The sequence below is a fragment of the Mizuhopecten yessoensis genome, unplaced genomic scaffold (assembly GCF_002113885.1).
Source record: "Mizuhopecten yessoensis strain PY_sf001 unplaced genomic scaffold, ASM211388v2 scaffold4583, whole genome shotgun sequence".
In the NCBI taxonomy this organism is placed as follows: Eukaryota; Metazoa; Mollusca; class Bivalvia; order Pectinida; family Pectinidae; genus Mizuhopecten; species Mizuhopecten yessoensis.
The window spans coordinates 892,882-909,970 of NW_018405619.1; the positions used below are offsets into that span (position 1 = coordinate 892,882).

General features: G+C 36.1%; 1 protein-coding gene across 10 annotated transcripts in view; it reads right to left on the reverse strand.

Moving 5' to 3' along the window:
- LOC110449351 overlaps positions 1-17,089 on the reverse strand; it is a 192,367-nt gene that overhangs the window by 86,782 nt on the left and 88,496 nt on the right. For all 10 annotated transcript variants that reach the window (XM_021496162.1, XM_021496158.1, XM_021496160.1 and 7 more), the window contains one exon: positions 12,984-13,510. In XM_021496162.1, the coding sequence (XP_021351837.1) occupies positions 12,984-13,510 (527 nt within the window). The remainder of the gene's footprint in view (positions 1-12,983; positions 13,511-17,089) is intronic.

Here is a 17,089-nt window from a genome sequence, read left to right on the forward strand (position 1 = left end):
AACAAAACTATGACAGGTATTTCAATATCATACCTGTCCTTAAAATATAATTTTGTTGTTCCATCATGTAAAGGGAAAGATATCTGTACTTTTTATTTTAACGGGATCCATGACTGGAATAGTCTGCCTGACAAAATCAAGGGTATAAAATCCATATATGCATTTAAGGCAGCAGTGAAGAAACATCTCGCTTTTAAATTTCAAAATTCATGCTGATAACACAATTATATGTGATTGTGGTGGCACAAAACAAGTAGACTTTGCTGGTAGGGGGATCCCCAACCCTAAGAAAACAAACTTTGTGTCACTGCAATCCACGTGCTGACGACATCTGTACCGTATTATTACTTTTTATTTTTTTATTTTATTTTTTAAAATATAAATAGTTTGAAAGTCACGGTCATATTTTAAGTTGGGCTAACTATTTAAACCTGAACATATATATATGTGTGTATTTTAGATTATATAGTCATTACGGAATTACTATAGGTACTGACAATAAAGTTAATATGTTGTCATTCATTCCCTCCTGCCAAAATCTTTCCCCGTGATCAATATAACATGGACCCCATTGGAAATAAGCTTTCAAGCTTTCATGGGCTATCCTCAGGTGTATAGATCAATGTTTGTGTTGTATTAATTGTATAAATATAATTACCTATATCTTAAAATCAGTTATAAATTTTAGTTTCATATATAATATAATATTTTAAGATAATACAATATTTTATTACTGACGATAATTTAATGCATGTAGGTTCATCAATATTTCAGCGTCCGGAGAGCTTGTAGGAAGGGGATGCCTGTGATATTCTGTTTAAATTTTTTATTAATATATATGTATGTTGTACTGTAATATGTATGTCAACTGTCATGTTACATGTGATGTCTATGATCTATTTCCTGAAATAAACATTATTATTATTATTATTAAGTTTGATTTTAACACTTTATTGTTATCCTTCATCGAAGCAAGCTACATGTACTCGACACATGTCATTACTCTAGACCTCTTGGTCAGTCAGTAGTTAAATAAAAAATTATGGACAGATGGACAGAGGTGGTCTTAATACTGAACATGGGGTTTACTGCCAGTAAAATCTGTTTAACAAGGGGTAGGCTTATTGCTGAACAAAGGATTTTTACATGTAAAACCTTTTTAACAAACAGGTGGTTTTAACGCGAAAAATAGAATTTAATTACCAGCAGAATGTGTTTAACATGGGGTGGTCTTACTACTGAGCATGGGTTTATCACTGGCAAATTACGGTAAACATTTAACTGTGTATTCACGTTACTAAAGATATTGATTATATACATTATGGAGTTGCCTTTTTAAAATTTGTTACAATTTCAATTTTATTTGCAAGCTTGTGATTTTAAACAAGATTGGATGCAAATGTATTTAATTAAATTTCAACCTTTTAAGTTTTTCATCTCAAAAATGGCCTCCGGCATATCAATTTTCAATTTGATAAGTTTTATTATTCAGTGTTTCCTGATCTCGTACCAGGTACATTAATGCACACAGCATATGTTTAGGAAACTTAATACACAGGTGATGTTAACCTTACAGGTACATTTTTACCTGTGGGGGAGGGGATGGTTGACTTAGTGACCTTCCCAAAACATACCTGTATGCACCTCAAACAATCCAAAAAGCAATAAGCCTGTATGTACAGTCTGGGTTACCTTTACAGGTAAATCACACTCCATCATCAAATCGTCAGCACGCCAGGGGCCACAGGGAGGGTGCCATTAACACCTCTGGGGCCACAGGGAAGATATCATCAGCAACTCTGGGGGCCACAGGGAGGATATCATCAGCACTTCCAGAGGCAACAGGGAGGGTATAGTTATCACCTCAGGGGGCCACAGGAAGGGTATCATCAACACCTCTGGAGGCCCCAGGGAGGATATACCATCAACACCTCAACAGTTATCAGGGAAAGTATTGTAAGCAACTGAGGGTCACATATGGCATATCATTGTCACATATAGGGGCCACAGCAAGGATAAAGATAGCACCTCTAGATCTGGGGGCCACAGGGTATGTATGAGTGCCACCAAGAGGCAGGTTGAGATATTGGCAGGGACTTTGAGGTAGAAAGGCAGTGTTGTCACCTCTGGAGCCGAAGTTGGCAAGTCAACAGGGAGATGGCGGAGTAGAAAAGGGGGAAAGATGAGGCCGGAAAGTATTTTCAAACACAGAAAATTTAAGCATATGGACTTGAAAAGAGACCACATTTCATTTGGGCTAAATACTTCCAACTGATGTTCATACAACCAGATTTCAATGTTCATACAACCAGATTTCAATTTTTAGCAGAAAATCTAATGTATTTCGTATTCCCTCTCGAGACCTCCAGATGAAATAAACACTTGGTAATTTTTGTGTTCTCCTAGTGTCAAATAAATCTTTACAGATTAGACATATAGGACCTAGTATGATTTTTGTTTGTTCCCCCACACAATCACTACAAAGCATGTAGTCGTTTTCTTTCATGAAACACAGGTAAACAATGATATATCAGTCATCCTGACATCTGTGAGACAAGGGTGACCCACATCTAATTCTGACGATGTGCAAACTAGGTCAATTTTACATACTTGCAATCCCTAGCCCCATCAATATCAATACTAAATGCCTGCAGTATTAACTCATTCACCCCAACATTTTTTAACTAGACTTGCCCAGTCTTTAATTTGGTAAGTTTCAAATGTGACTTGAGGGGTGAATGGGTTAACAGTGTGATTCCAGCACTGCCTGCACTCACATTCTATGACCAAACCATAACAGTGAAAAACATCTGCATATCATATTTTTTGGAGGCTGTCACCATTATATCGGATACATTTACACTTAATGTAATTTGGCATTTATTGGTCTTCTTAAACAGATAGAGGAGAGCTTGGATGGAGTGTTGATCCATACCGAAGAATTTTTCAGGTTTTTGCAGATGTTCATCAACCAAGGGGCAAANGTTATATATTTTTAGTTATGCAATTTCATTTTGTTACAGTAAATTCCATTACTTCTATTTGTATAAAAAGTTCACAATAACACTTTCAAGGCCATTGATTCTTACTTCATCTAGTTCTATTGATGTTTCCAAGCTCCTTACCCTACTCAAACTTTAAACTGAAAAATAAATCATTCCTTGAGTATTCTGCATTTGAGCTGAACGGGACTAAAAGTTCCCTGTCGCTTTACGACGTTTGAAGTACCAATCATAAAAGCTCTTTGTTTACACTACCTACCCCCAGTTTGATAAATTCACTGTAAATTTACTGGTGCCGATGTTTGATGAATTTTGTCAATAATTTTAAACGCCACATAATACATTTGATGAATTCTGTCAACACTTTCAGATATATTGACTTTTTTAAGACCGAGGAGTACCTGGTAAACCTGAGAGAAGATAATCACAGCTAACAGAGCTAGCCAAACATTGGGCACCAAGTCACACGCAATGTCATTGAAAATGAAAAACCTCATTCAATGTTTGTATATCGAACTCAACAAGACACTCTCAATCGCCCCGGATCAAGAAACTGTATATAACTTCTCCGACAGCCATTCATACGAGCTCGGTAAATATGCAATATCGTTTGAATGAATGAAGTATAGAGACATATTACCATATCCTTAACTTAAACATGTCTAAATACCCAACACCTTGTTTGTTCAATAACAGCCAAGAGATCTGACGATCAGTGTACGACGTGTAGGGCGAGGTCTTACAGAGACCTGTTAGTACATACAACAATATCATCAGGGTCAGTGTTGACTTTGAATCGTGTGTGAAAAGCTCCCATACAGACAAGTGTCCGACAGCATATTAAAAGTCTGGCATTGATCAAACTAATACATTATGTTGACTTATTCTTGCATTTTCTTTTTCTGCAGGTCTCTGTCATATTGCTAGGTTTTGTGTAAATATATTTTTGCAATCTTCTGGCATTTTTAAGACTTTGATTAAGCCAATACCTATTTTGCAGATTTCTGCAGACTCAAGAAATTTTAAACAATAATTTTTAAATTTTGATTTCTGAATTGTTCTGCAAGGTTTATCCACCATGCATTGAGATAAACCCCATCCCACATTTTGAGCAGATTTTCAAGACAAAAATATCAAATCAGGAAATAATTATGGTGTTTTTTTGCAAATAAGCTAAACCTCAGAAATCAACTCAGTATATATTTACAATTCAAGCCCATTTAAAGTCCCCCAGACTTAACAAGGGTCAAACAATGCACTACATCAGTTATTACTGTGTTGCTAACACACATATCAGCGCCGTATGACAGCGTATATATTGATTCAATCTTGTCTGCGTCCTCACCAACACGCCTCCTGAATCCTGTTTCACCACTGCCTTGAGTTCCCCTCTAAGGGCAGTATTGATTTCACCGCCACGTCTGACTCTGTATAATCCTTACATAACAAGATCAGTTTGATATATCGCCACCTAATTTTTACAGCCCCAATAACTCAGCTATAACCATCAGGTATCCACTGGTGGTCTCGTCACCTGAATTAGAGGGTAATTCTCAGGTATTTAAATATTGGTTTGTGATTATTTCCAATTATCTTAATTCTGATCACGATGTATCAAATTGTAACTGTTATGTATCACTTTTCCTGTCCTTCCCTGTAACTATATATATTGATCAATATTTTGCCTGAACCCGACCTGCTCTATACCTTGTTTTTCAATAAGGAAATATTGATTTTTCTATCTCTGAATAGACAGAACCTTTCGTTTTGATGTAAATAACTTGGTCCTCTGAAGTGACAGCTATAATATCTTACTTCATATATTATGGGTTTTCATGACCATAATCTGTAATTTACAAATGATCCAACTTAATTAAAACTCTGACATCATAATATCGTATTTAAAAAAATATATATGACAATATTGATTTTCTTTTGCAGATAATGACACAAAATGTCACCATTTTCAGTCCCTCGCTGTGACAATTTTTAAGATATAAATCGCCTCATTTATTGTCTGCCCTCAAAATTACCTCCCTTGATATGATGTAACAGGCGTGTTCTGCACATGATCTGCCACAATGTCTACAAGTTCTCCCGTAACGTTGAATACATTAACTTCTCCATAATGATCTGGGTATCCTAATTCAAATCTCCCTTGTTGGAAATTTTACAATTTTTCCATTTTAAAGGAATATTGATCTGTATCGTGTTCTTCTCAATTATACATCAGCAGACACGTACATCGCCAGGACTCCAGACAAAATACAGATCACGTCTGTTGTCTGTTCACATTCCTTTGTTACCATTTCACATTCCTTTGTTGCTTCCCTTTGTTGGCACAAAACATGTATACAACATCACGGAGTCTAGAAGAACTCAGTTATCATAGAATCCTGGTTTCCTTCAACTTTGCAACAGGTGCCTATACGTTCAACCAAGTATTTTATTTTTCAAGTTCTGTCAAATTTTTATATGTAATTAGAAACTGATTAAATGTTAAGCCAAATTAAATTTATTATTCGAAGAGTTCTTAAATTCTTGTATTGATCCACATCGTTAGAAGTAAATAATTATATGATATATTAACGTAGAACTCGTATTTGTGGAGCTGAGATCCATTTGCATTAAATAAAGAATTAAATCTCAAGCAATTCAAAATCAACAAGAAATATCAGATTTAAGGATTTTTTGTAATTACCCAGACAGGGGCAGTAATAACGTTAAATGTGGTACGTCCATACAGCTGTTACGGACAGGTAGAATGTACTTCAGCAGACTGTTATGTAAAATGATTGATATAGAAAAAACATCAATATTTCTTCCCTTATCAAACATGTATCAGGGACACCTGTATGTGTCCTTTGAATTTAAAATGAACAAGATTTGAATTTCATATCCTGTAAACCATTTAAATCAAATTATATTGAAAAAAGTATGAATATAGTTATATCAGTTGTGTGTAAAGATATAAAAGCTCAAAACTATATTGAGCTCATAATTCATATATATACAATGTATTTTTGCAATTATCTCTTCCACTGTAACATATAGCTTACATTAGAAAATGTGTGTAGAATAGTTACAATGACACTGTCTGTTTTTACGGACAGGTATTGGATAACAAATCTCAATCTCAACCCCGGCCTTATAAAATGATTTAGTCTCAATCTGTAAAGTTAGCGACACGAACAGTCACTTGCAATACGTATCCATGCATACTTAAGGTAGAGTCCGAGTTCTCTGTATTGTATCTCCAAGGAAAAAGAGTTCCAAATTGTTGATTATTTTTATACAACAGCAAAGAGTTGTAATGAAAGAAATATGTACTGTTAGCATAGACAAAGACTAGTTTTAACAGGTTCTAGTATAGACAAGTATCAATAAGGACAGGTTCTAATATAGACAAGTATCAATAATGACAGGTTCTAGTATAGACAAGTATCAATAATGACAGGTTCTAGTTTGGATTGAACAGAGACTAGTATTTATAGAGGCCTGAGTATAATAAGTCTGATTATATTATAGGTTCTGATAATGATGGACTAGGGGATCCTGAGACTGCAGTTTTGTAAGTCAGAAAAGGAAAGCCTATTCACATTAATACAAAGGTGGACTTTTGTGTCTGGAATGCATAAAATCTAATTCCTGACAATGTTATTATTTTCTCATTAAACAAACTTCCTCACCAGAGAACCCATTATTTTGGGGGATTACAATGAACATGTGTATTGAGCTTTGGGGTATGTTAACAGATATACCTCTATACCAGGTAAATTATCTGTACCAAAGTCAGAGCCCCTGTATTGTGCATTCTTTACTGCCTTTCCCCATCATCCTTACAACATTTTATCACTTGCCCTATGTACTGCATGCAGTACTAGGATGTGGCAATACCTGGTTACAACACAAGAATTGCAAATATAATGTATCTTTATGCCTGTATGCAATTTCTGCTTCTTTCTATACCAAACGGATCAATATGTAAAATAACCGGCATGTCTAGAATATGAAGCCATAGACACAAAATTTTGTTCGCATTAGACTAGATGAATTCGTTTAAGAATTGGAATTATTAAGCTCATGAAAATGTAGGAAATTGTCGACTGACTCGTCATATGGTCTTAGACACCAACAGCATGAGTGTCTGGCGATGACAATGTCTTCATAAAATTACAAGTTGATATAGAAGCAATATGAAGCGTACAAACCTGGTCCAAGGATCCGGCGCTGTAAATACGCGGACATCTCTGTCGTTAAAATCCCAGGTAAATATAAACAACCCTCTCATCCACTCTCGAGTTTCCCTAATACACAACGCTCCGATGTTCTACCCATAAATACACTCACCATTCAATACATTCAAAGCCATTTACAGTTCGATGAACTCTGAACCTACAACCTCTGACCCTAGCATAGCTTGTGAACTTTGACCTGTGAGTTCAACATAACAAGGAAAATATTATTATTATTCATTCGTTTGAGGTGGAGATGAAGAAAAATGACTGGGGGCGTCCGGATCGTTTTGCCTTTAAATTGGGGAGAAATTCTTAATAATTAGCCTGGTGGAACAAGAAAGAATTTTGTGCGCTCAGCTGCTCAATGAAATGTATAACAGATACTGCCTGCGTTTTCTCCAGGCACAAAGGTGGTTTTGTAACAGAAATACAATACAAGATCATTGTTGGCTTATAACAATAACGCTGAAATATCTCTACTAGCTGTAACAAAACAATAGATTTTACCTGGTCTGTTTATATAGACAGAACAACTTCAAATTATATTCCAATCTCAAATATCAATATCAGGGAAAAATAAATATACTTAATATTGATAATTTTGATTTAAATACTAGGATAAAATTTCTTAGATTATTTAATACATGTACTGGCTTTTTGTTTACATATCGGAGGAATTTCTGCTCGGGAATCCGTCTGACAAAGGAACCCTATCCAGTCGTAGATTATTAATTAATGCCTGTTTAGTGTCAGTTTCCTTGGGTTAACACATGGTTTAAACTAAATTCCACCACAAATGACTGTGTACGCTTAACATGTCAGCATATGTGTGTCTATATGTATTAAAATAAATTAAAATTTGTTGAAAATTAATACAGTGCAGATCCCGAGTAATATTGGTTTGTTATCAAGATGTGTCAGCTAGCAGCCATTGCACGCTTCTCTGGGTGAGCAGACGACAGCAGTTACAGGCGCAAATCATCAATATGGAAATGCATGACTCATGCATACGAGGTGTAGGAGGATTCGCCACACGTAATATTCACACTGTGTGGTATGCTGGCATGTCCAGGCCCTCATGACGAAAGATAGGAAGTGTCGAATTTAATTTCTTACGTGTTACACAATCAAACACAAGGTTCTTATTTAATCAAAAATAATATTCAAAGCCCCAGGATGGTAAAAAAAGTCTTACACTTTGTCCAAATTCTAAAAGTCAATCAAATAGATATTCCTGTTAGAAATCATCCAGTCTAAATCAGGTGAAAAAGTCTGTAAAATCACATTTTGTTATGAAAATGAAGTATTAAAAAACATCATTAACCAATGTTGAAATAAATTCAGATGCTTAATTCTGGCCAGATTGGTGACAAAGTGAAGACAAAAATAGAGAATGATTAAAAGTTACCAGTTTATTAGACTATTATAAACATCACAGATCAGGTATGATTCATGGAAAATACTGCATTGTCATTTCTATATCCCACCCCTCCTTATCAGTCCAAATACCCCAATATCAGCTCTTTGGAGCTTTACATCTGTCTGGGAAATGATGATATGACTCTGTGAATTAATAAAATCAGTAGACTAAATAGGAATTACCCGATAATACACTAATTTTACACTGTAATTCTAATTAAATACGAAATCACCAGTTCAAGATCTTTTCACTGACTTTAAATATCAGGGCTTTCAATAATAGACTCTTGAGAGTATGTTTTTGACTCCCTAAAATGATTGTTTTTTCTTAAGAAGAGCTCTATTTTACATATGCATTCTATTTTACTTCTGAAATGGCTAAATGTCAAAGGTTAAATGAAAGCCTCGATTTCTGAACCAAGAAGTTGGTTAATATGGACTATTTTTTCATTTTAGTCTTAAATGAAAAATCATTTTTTATATTTTCCCGATTGACTTGGTGATTAGTGTAAAATAACATACCAGGTAATGATTCATTCATAACACAAAAATTTGAAAAAGAACAGACTATAGTTGAAGATATTTTGATAAAGTTTCCAGATTATGAAGGTTTCTAGATTATAGAGGTTTCCATATTGTACAAGTTTCCATTTTATACAGATTAATTTAACACTGTCTGTCTGTGCCAGTTTTAGGAAAGTTTCCAAGACTATTAAGCACTATCAACTGTAGATATAAATATATTGCCGTGTACTGCAGATTGTAGGTATAAATATATTGAAGTGTGCTGTCGTCTACACAGTGAAATTGCACTAACCACAACAAAGTAATTAAAACATGTAAATTTAGACTCTTCTGTCAAAACTTTTAAAAACCCCAACCTGTTTCCATCTTTAATACATTCGTAATGAATATTTGTCATGTTAAGATGACGAAATGCTGACCTTCCCATGTTTTATAACAAATTGATTTACACTTTTAAACTTTCGATGGGTAGAACTAGATATCCTGTGACATCACGCACTGATTATATGTCGGGTAAACAAGTTGTCGGAACTACAGGTGACGTTGGTTGTTCTTATATTTACCACAATACATGTACAATAAATCAACATATATGTCTATTGTGAGGTAAATTTATATCATTACAAAAGCGATTTAAAAATGAAAGATGACACAGAATTTCTGATTTTGCTTAATAGGATTGATATCAATAAGTTTAAACAGGAATTGTCAGGCAAGTCTACTATACCCACTTGTGTTTTTTTAATGCAACGTCTAGGTGAGCTGAAAATTATATTAATGAAATAAATGTAATGTAATTAAAGCGATTTAAAAATGAAAGATGACACTGAATTTCCAATTTTGTTTAATAGAATTGATATCTATAAGTTTAAACAGGAATTATCAGGCAAGTCTACCTATACCTTATCCACTTGTGTTTTTTTTAATGCAATATGGCAAGGTGAGCTAAAAATATACCAATGAAATGAACTTGGGTGTCCATATTATAGTAAGAGACTGAAAAGGCATGTAATTTATAGAGATTTATCTGAGAATAATAATTTGAACTGTCTTAACACAGTAATTCCCTACTGACAGTATCGTACAGATACTGTAACACACAATTTTCATGGGAGCTCAACTGTTTGAAAACATTAACTTCTAAATACCAGCAAGTGATTCAGTTGACGTAAATATACTTTTTGTAAAATTGACTATGAAGGGACCAATCTAGACTTGGTTCACTACCGTTTATGGGTAGTTTCCCCCATAGAAGAACATTCCCCTGTTCTTTGAAATTCCCTCTATGTGCTTCAAAATTCCCCTATTTCAACAGGAAAATAGCGGATTTTCTTCAAAATATTTCCCCTATATGATTTCTTTAAAGTTCAACAGTTAAAATGCATAATACTGCATTCTGTATATACATTTTCTTCACATAATTTAAACAAAACATCTACAATTTTAAGCTTGAAGTTGTTTATAAATTGAAATATACTACACACATGTACATTGTATGTTCGACAAAACATTTATCTTTTACTTTCATGACGCTTAAAAACCTTGTATCAAAATTTTAATTTCCCCCAAATCTGAAAAAGGGTAGATTCCCCTCAAAACCTAGACTGATCCCTGATATGATAAGTACTTCAGAAAGACAATGTTCCAAAACACTGTCCACAGGGTACAACATCTCTGAAACATAGACCCAGGCTGGTCTTCCAATGGCCCAAGTCTGACCCTAAACATCACAACCATGACCATGAACTGTATTTGGACCACATTTCCTATCTGACCTTATGTCAACTAATAAAGTAAAATTTTATGCTTTTACAACTTGAACATCTAGTGATTGATGACAAGGATCCTAATGCCATCTATCTTATACATTTATATATCTGTTAAAGTGGAGATCACCCTACATTACCTTCAAACATATAATGTCCATTTTAACACATCTGCCCCTGAAATTTCATAATGAACTATTCCAACCTTTGAATTGGAAGAGTTCAAATGTGGATTCAGGGGTGAATGAGTTCCAAAGCCCTGTAATGACCACACTACCTTGCTAATATATTTAAATGTCTTGCTTACAAATTCTTCACCAATTTTACTTCATAGTTCGCACATGTCAGCCTTTTGAACTTTTATGTTTAAATCTCCATTGTCGAAATTGTCGCCCAAAACACAGATCAAAAAGACCTGCCTATACTTTGTATACCCAGATCGAATATAACATGTCATTTTATTTCAAATGGATCAGTCCAAATGGATCAGTCCAAATGAATCAGTACAAAGAAATTGAATGGATTGCCAAAAGTTTACAGTAAAATTCTGTGCCAATTTTTTTTTTGTCTGTTGATTACTTTTCCTGTATTTAAAATAAGGAAAAATGTTTAAATATTTGTTTCCATGAATTAAAATTGGTGTACTGGTAACATTGATGAAGATGAGGACAGCTGTCCTACAATAGCAAAGGAAGTTAAGTAAAAAGAATTTTCCTCCTCAACTTACCACTGAATCATGGACATTATAGAAAATAACTTCAGACAACCTGGCCCATGAAGTAAATTATGCTCTTAGACCTACACTGTCTTACACTGTAAGTGCCTATGGGTTTACTGTTAAGTTCAAACACTGTCCTCTGGGCTAATCAAAGGATAGATGTCTCTCCCCTCTACAACCTAATGTGTCTAAATGTCCCCTTCCCCTTTACAGTCTGATGTATTCTCCACAATGTCCTCTGGGCTAATTTAAGGATATATGTGTCTCCCCCTCTACAGCCTAATGTATCTCAATACCCCCTCCCCATTTATAGCCTGAGATATTCCCTACACTGTCTTCTGGGCTAATCAAAGGATAGATTGTCTCCCCCCTCTAGAGCCTAATGTATCTCAATGCCCCCTCCCCCTTTATAGCCTGATGTATTCCCTACACTGTCCTCTGGGCTAATCAAAGGATAGATTGTCTCCCCCTCTACAGCCTAATGTATCTCAATGCCCCCTCCCCCTTTACAGCCTGATGTATTCTCCACAATGTCTCGAGTCTCCCCCCTCCACAGCCTAATGTTTCCTGAAGCCCCCTCCCCCTTTACAGCCTATGAATTCCCTACTTACATGTCTTTCTTTACCACAAGGTAATGACTTTATGATAGGGCATTTGGAAGGTGTTCTAGCATAAAAATTCCAGTTGTGTAAATTTAAATTGAAGACTACGCCCTCGATTTCTATATAGTGTGGTAATTAACCCTTGGTAGATTCGGACCAGCAAACGTGTGTCAAAATCTCTAATCCTCCCTATAACCGTTTCCTGCTGGATGGTGGCCAAAGATTCACCAATAAATATCATCCGTCTTTGTACAGGTACAGCAAGGAGGTTCAAATTTTACAATGACACCAGAAAACCTTCACTTGAACTTATAATATCACCAGGAATCACTTCAGCATTTAATCCAATGTCAATATAATCAGAGCTGATATGTCAGGTGTTTTCAAAATTCAAAAACAAATCTGGTTTATAATGGCTATAAATATAACTTTATACTTCAATAGATTTAAAACCTATTGTAACCTTCAGATTTCTTGTTTTTCTTTTTCTCCTCTCATCATCTTTTTGGTTGTTGTTTACAAGGGCACATCTGGTTAGCCTGCCGTCAGAACAATGTGGCAGGATGGCTCTACGAAATGGACCTACAGTGGTCCATTGCTTTCAGACACTGTCATCCGTATATCAGACCTTACTTGTTGCAATGACATGAAACTTTACACAACCGTACAAATCATCCCCATCATCACATCACATATTGGTCAACATTACATACCTGCAACTGATGCGTGTGGAGCATTCAAAGCCGATTTCCTTGCTGCCGATTTATCTTTCCGCCTCTTCCTGTCCGAACTTGACCTTTGAACTTTGGAACTACTGTCACTGTCAGTTGTTGTAACTCGTAATCCACCAACAGGCACTTCCTTATCCATATTTGTAGCTTCTTGTATTAATCCACTTTTTGCAAAACTATCAGTAAATGATGTTTTTATAATTGACCTACTTTCACTTTCATCTACTTTCACTTTTTCTATACTTGATACTTTTGTATCCATATCACTGGATTTTTCCGAGGATTGTTTTGTAAAAGCCTCCACTGGACTTTTCCGTGGTTTAACAAAAGACTGTGTTTCCCTTGTTAGATAACTAGACTGCTGAGATTTGGTACAGACTGTGATAGGCGACACCTGTTCTGTTTGACTAGACTGTACAGCTATTGTGGAGTTATCAGCAGCCTCTGCAGCAGACTGTTTCTGTCTGTTGTCAGGTAATTCCAGGCCTCCATCACCGACCTTACCCAATCTGTGGGAGAAAGCATAATAAAGATTAAAAGTTACATAAACATGGTCAAAATCACGTTTTCCAAAAGTCTGCCTCACAAGGCAATTCAGACAATAATGTTTTTGTTTAATTCAGGGCAACATCTGTCTGCATTGTTTTATTAATGATACCAAAGTTGATAAATAAATACGGAGTAAAGAGTCTCACATGAAACATTATCTATAAGATTAAAGCCCATGGGAAAATTGTTCTGTAGAACATATAAACAATAGACGGGAGATAACACTATCCAGGTTCTCTGTTAGATATACAAGGAATCTTCAGATCCCTCAGGTCTCTACAACCAACAACATACAGACTAGCAATTAAAGATCCCTCAGGTCTCTACAACCAACAACATACAGACTAGCAATTAAAGATCCCTCAGGTCTCTACAACCAACAACATACAGACTAGCAATTAAAGATCCCTCAGGTCTCTACAACCAACAACATACAGACTAGCAATTAAAGATCCCTCAGGTCTCTACAACCAACAACATACAGACTAGCAATTAAAGATCCCTCAGGTCTCTACAACCAACAACATACAGACTAGCAATTAAAGATCCCTCAGGTCTCTACAACCAACAACATACAGACTAGCAATTAAAGATCCCTCAGGTCTCTACAACCAACAACATACAGACTAGCAATTAAAGATCCCTCAGGTCTCTACAACCAACAACATACAGACTAGCAATTAAAGATCCCTCAGGTCTCTACAACCAACAACATACAGACTAGCAATTAAAGATCCCTCAGGTCTCTACAACCAACAACATACAGACTAGCAATTAAAGATCCCTCAGGTCTCTACAACCAACAACATACAGACTAGCAATTAAAGATCCCTCAGGTCTCTACAACCAACAACATACAGACTAGCAATTAAAGATCCCTCAGGTCTCTACAACCAACAACATACAGACTAGCAATTAAAGATCCCTCAGGTCTCTACAACCAACAACATACAGACTAGCAATTAAAGATCCCTCAGGTCTCTACAACCAACAACATACAGACTAGCAATTAAAGATCCCTCAGGTCTCTACATCCAACAACATACAGAGTAGCAATTAAAGATCCCTCAGATCTCTACAACCAACAACATACAGAGTAGCAATTAAAGATCCCTCAGGTCTCTACATCCAACAACATACAGACTAGCAATTAAAGATCCCTCAGGTCTCTTCATCCAACAACATACAGACTAGCAATTAAAGATCCCTCAGATCTCTACATCCAACAACATACAGAGTAGCAATTAAAGATCCCTCAGATCTCTACAACCAACAACATACAGAGTAGCAATTAAAGATCCCTCAGGTCTCTACAACCAACAACATACAGACTAGCAATTAAAGATCCCTCAGGTCTCTACAACCAACAACATACAGAGTAGCAAATTAAAGATTCCTCAGGTCTCTTCATCGTGCAACATACAGAGTAGCAAATTAAAGCTTACTTCCATAACAAGACAAAGCATAGAGGAATAATCCTAAATATTTGCAGTCAAACCTGTTCATGGGCCCCCCTTCTAAGAAGAGACCTCCTGTGTTAAGAGACCTCCTGTGTTAAGAGACCTCCTGTATTGAGAGACCTCCATTAAGACACCATCCCCATTAAGAGACCACTTGTATTAAGAGACCCCCTGTATTAAGAAACCTGCATTAAGAGACCACCTGCATTGAGAGACCACCTGTATTAAGAGACCACCTGTATTAGGAGACCACCTGTATTGAGAGACCACCTGTTTTGAGAGACCACCTGTATTAAGAGACCACCTGTATTAAGAAACCTCCTGTGTTAAGAGACCACTTTACATGTTCCTCATTTTAGTGAGTTGCTTCTGAAATTAACCTGTATTAAGAGATTAAGATATTACTTTTTATGTTCCAAATCATAGCAATTTCTTTTTGAATTGAACCTGTATAAAGAGACCATTTGGGTTAAGAGACAATTTTAAATGTTCCCCATTATATATATTTTTTTGTTAAATGAACATGTGTTAAGAGACCAACTGTGTTAAGAGACTACTTGTATATGTTCCCTATTATTGTGATTTCTTTGTGAATTGAACCTGTATTAAGAGACCAATGTTTAGACTTCCACTTGGTGGTCTCTTAGCACAGGTCTAACGATACATATGTACAACTGTTAGTCAAGAAGGCTTCTTCAATTCGACCGATCTTCATAAAAACCAAACATACATCCCAACTGCTCCAGTCTGCATAGATAAAAAAATGAGTATCGCACATTCACAAAAACGATACTAAATCACATAAACAACACTACATGTTGTATGCTGTATCTACTGATTGCCATCACTACATGTCCTACGCTGTATCTACTGATTGCCATCACTACATGTTGTATGCTGTATCTACTGATTGCCATTACTACATGTTGTATGCTGTATCTACTGATTGCCATCACTACATGTCCTATGCTGTATCTATTGATTACCATCACTACATGTCCTACACTGTATCTACTGATTACCATCACTACATGACCTACACTGTATCTACTGCTTACCATCACTACATATCCTACGCTGTATCTAATGAATTCCATCACTACATGTTGTATGCTGTATCTCGTCATTGCCATTACTACATGCTGTATGCTGTATCTACTAATTACCATCACTACATATCCTACGCTGTATCTAATGAATTCCATCACTACATGTTCTATGCTGTATCTAATCATTGCCATCACCACATGCCCTCCGCTGTATCTACTGATGGCCATCACTACATGTTGTATGCTTTATCTACTGATTGCCACCACTACATGTCCTATGCGGTATCTACTGATTGCCAGGGGTACATATGTCCTATGCTGTAGCTACTGATTACCATCGCTACATGTCCTACGCTGAATCTACTGATTGCCAGGGGTACATATGTCCTATGCTGTATCAACTGATTGCCATCACTTCATGTCCTAGGGTGTATCTACTGATTGACATCACTACATGTCCTCCACTGTATCTACTGATTGACATCACTACATGTCCTCCACTGTATCTACTGATTCCATCACTACATGTTTTAGGCTGTATCTACTGATTTCCATCACTTCATGTCCTAGGGTGTATCTACTGATTGCCATTACTACATGTTGTATGCTGTATTTACTGATTGCCATCAGTAGATACAGCCTAAGACATGAAGTGATGGCAATCAGGAGATACAGCATAGGACATATGTACCCCTGGCAATCAGTAGATATAGCGGAGGACATGTAGTGATGGGAATCAGTAGATACAGTGGAGGACATGTAGTGATGGGAATCAGTAGATACAGCGTATGACATGTAGTGATGGGAATCAGTAGATACAGGGTAGGACATGTAGTGATGGGAATCAGTAGATACAGTGGAGGACATGTAGTGATGGTGATCAGTAGATACAGCGGAGGGCATGTGGTGATGGCAATGATTAGATACAGCATAGAACATGTAGTGATGGAATTCATTAGATACAGCGTAGGATATGTAGTGATGGTAATCACTACATGTCCTATGCTGTATCTACTGATTGCCATCACTA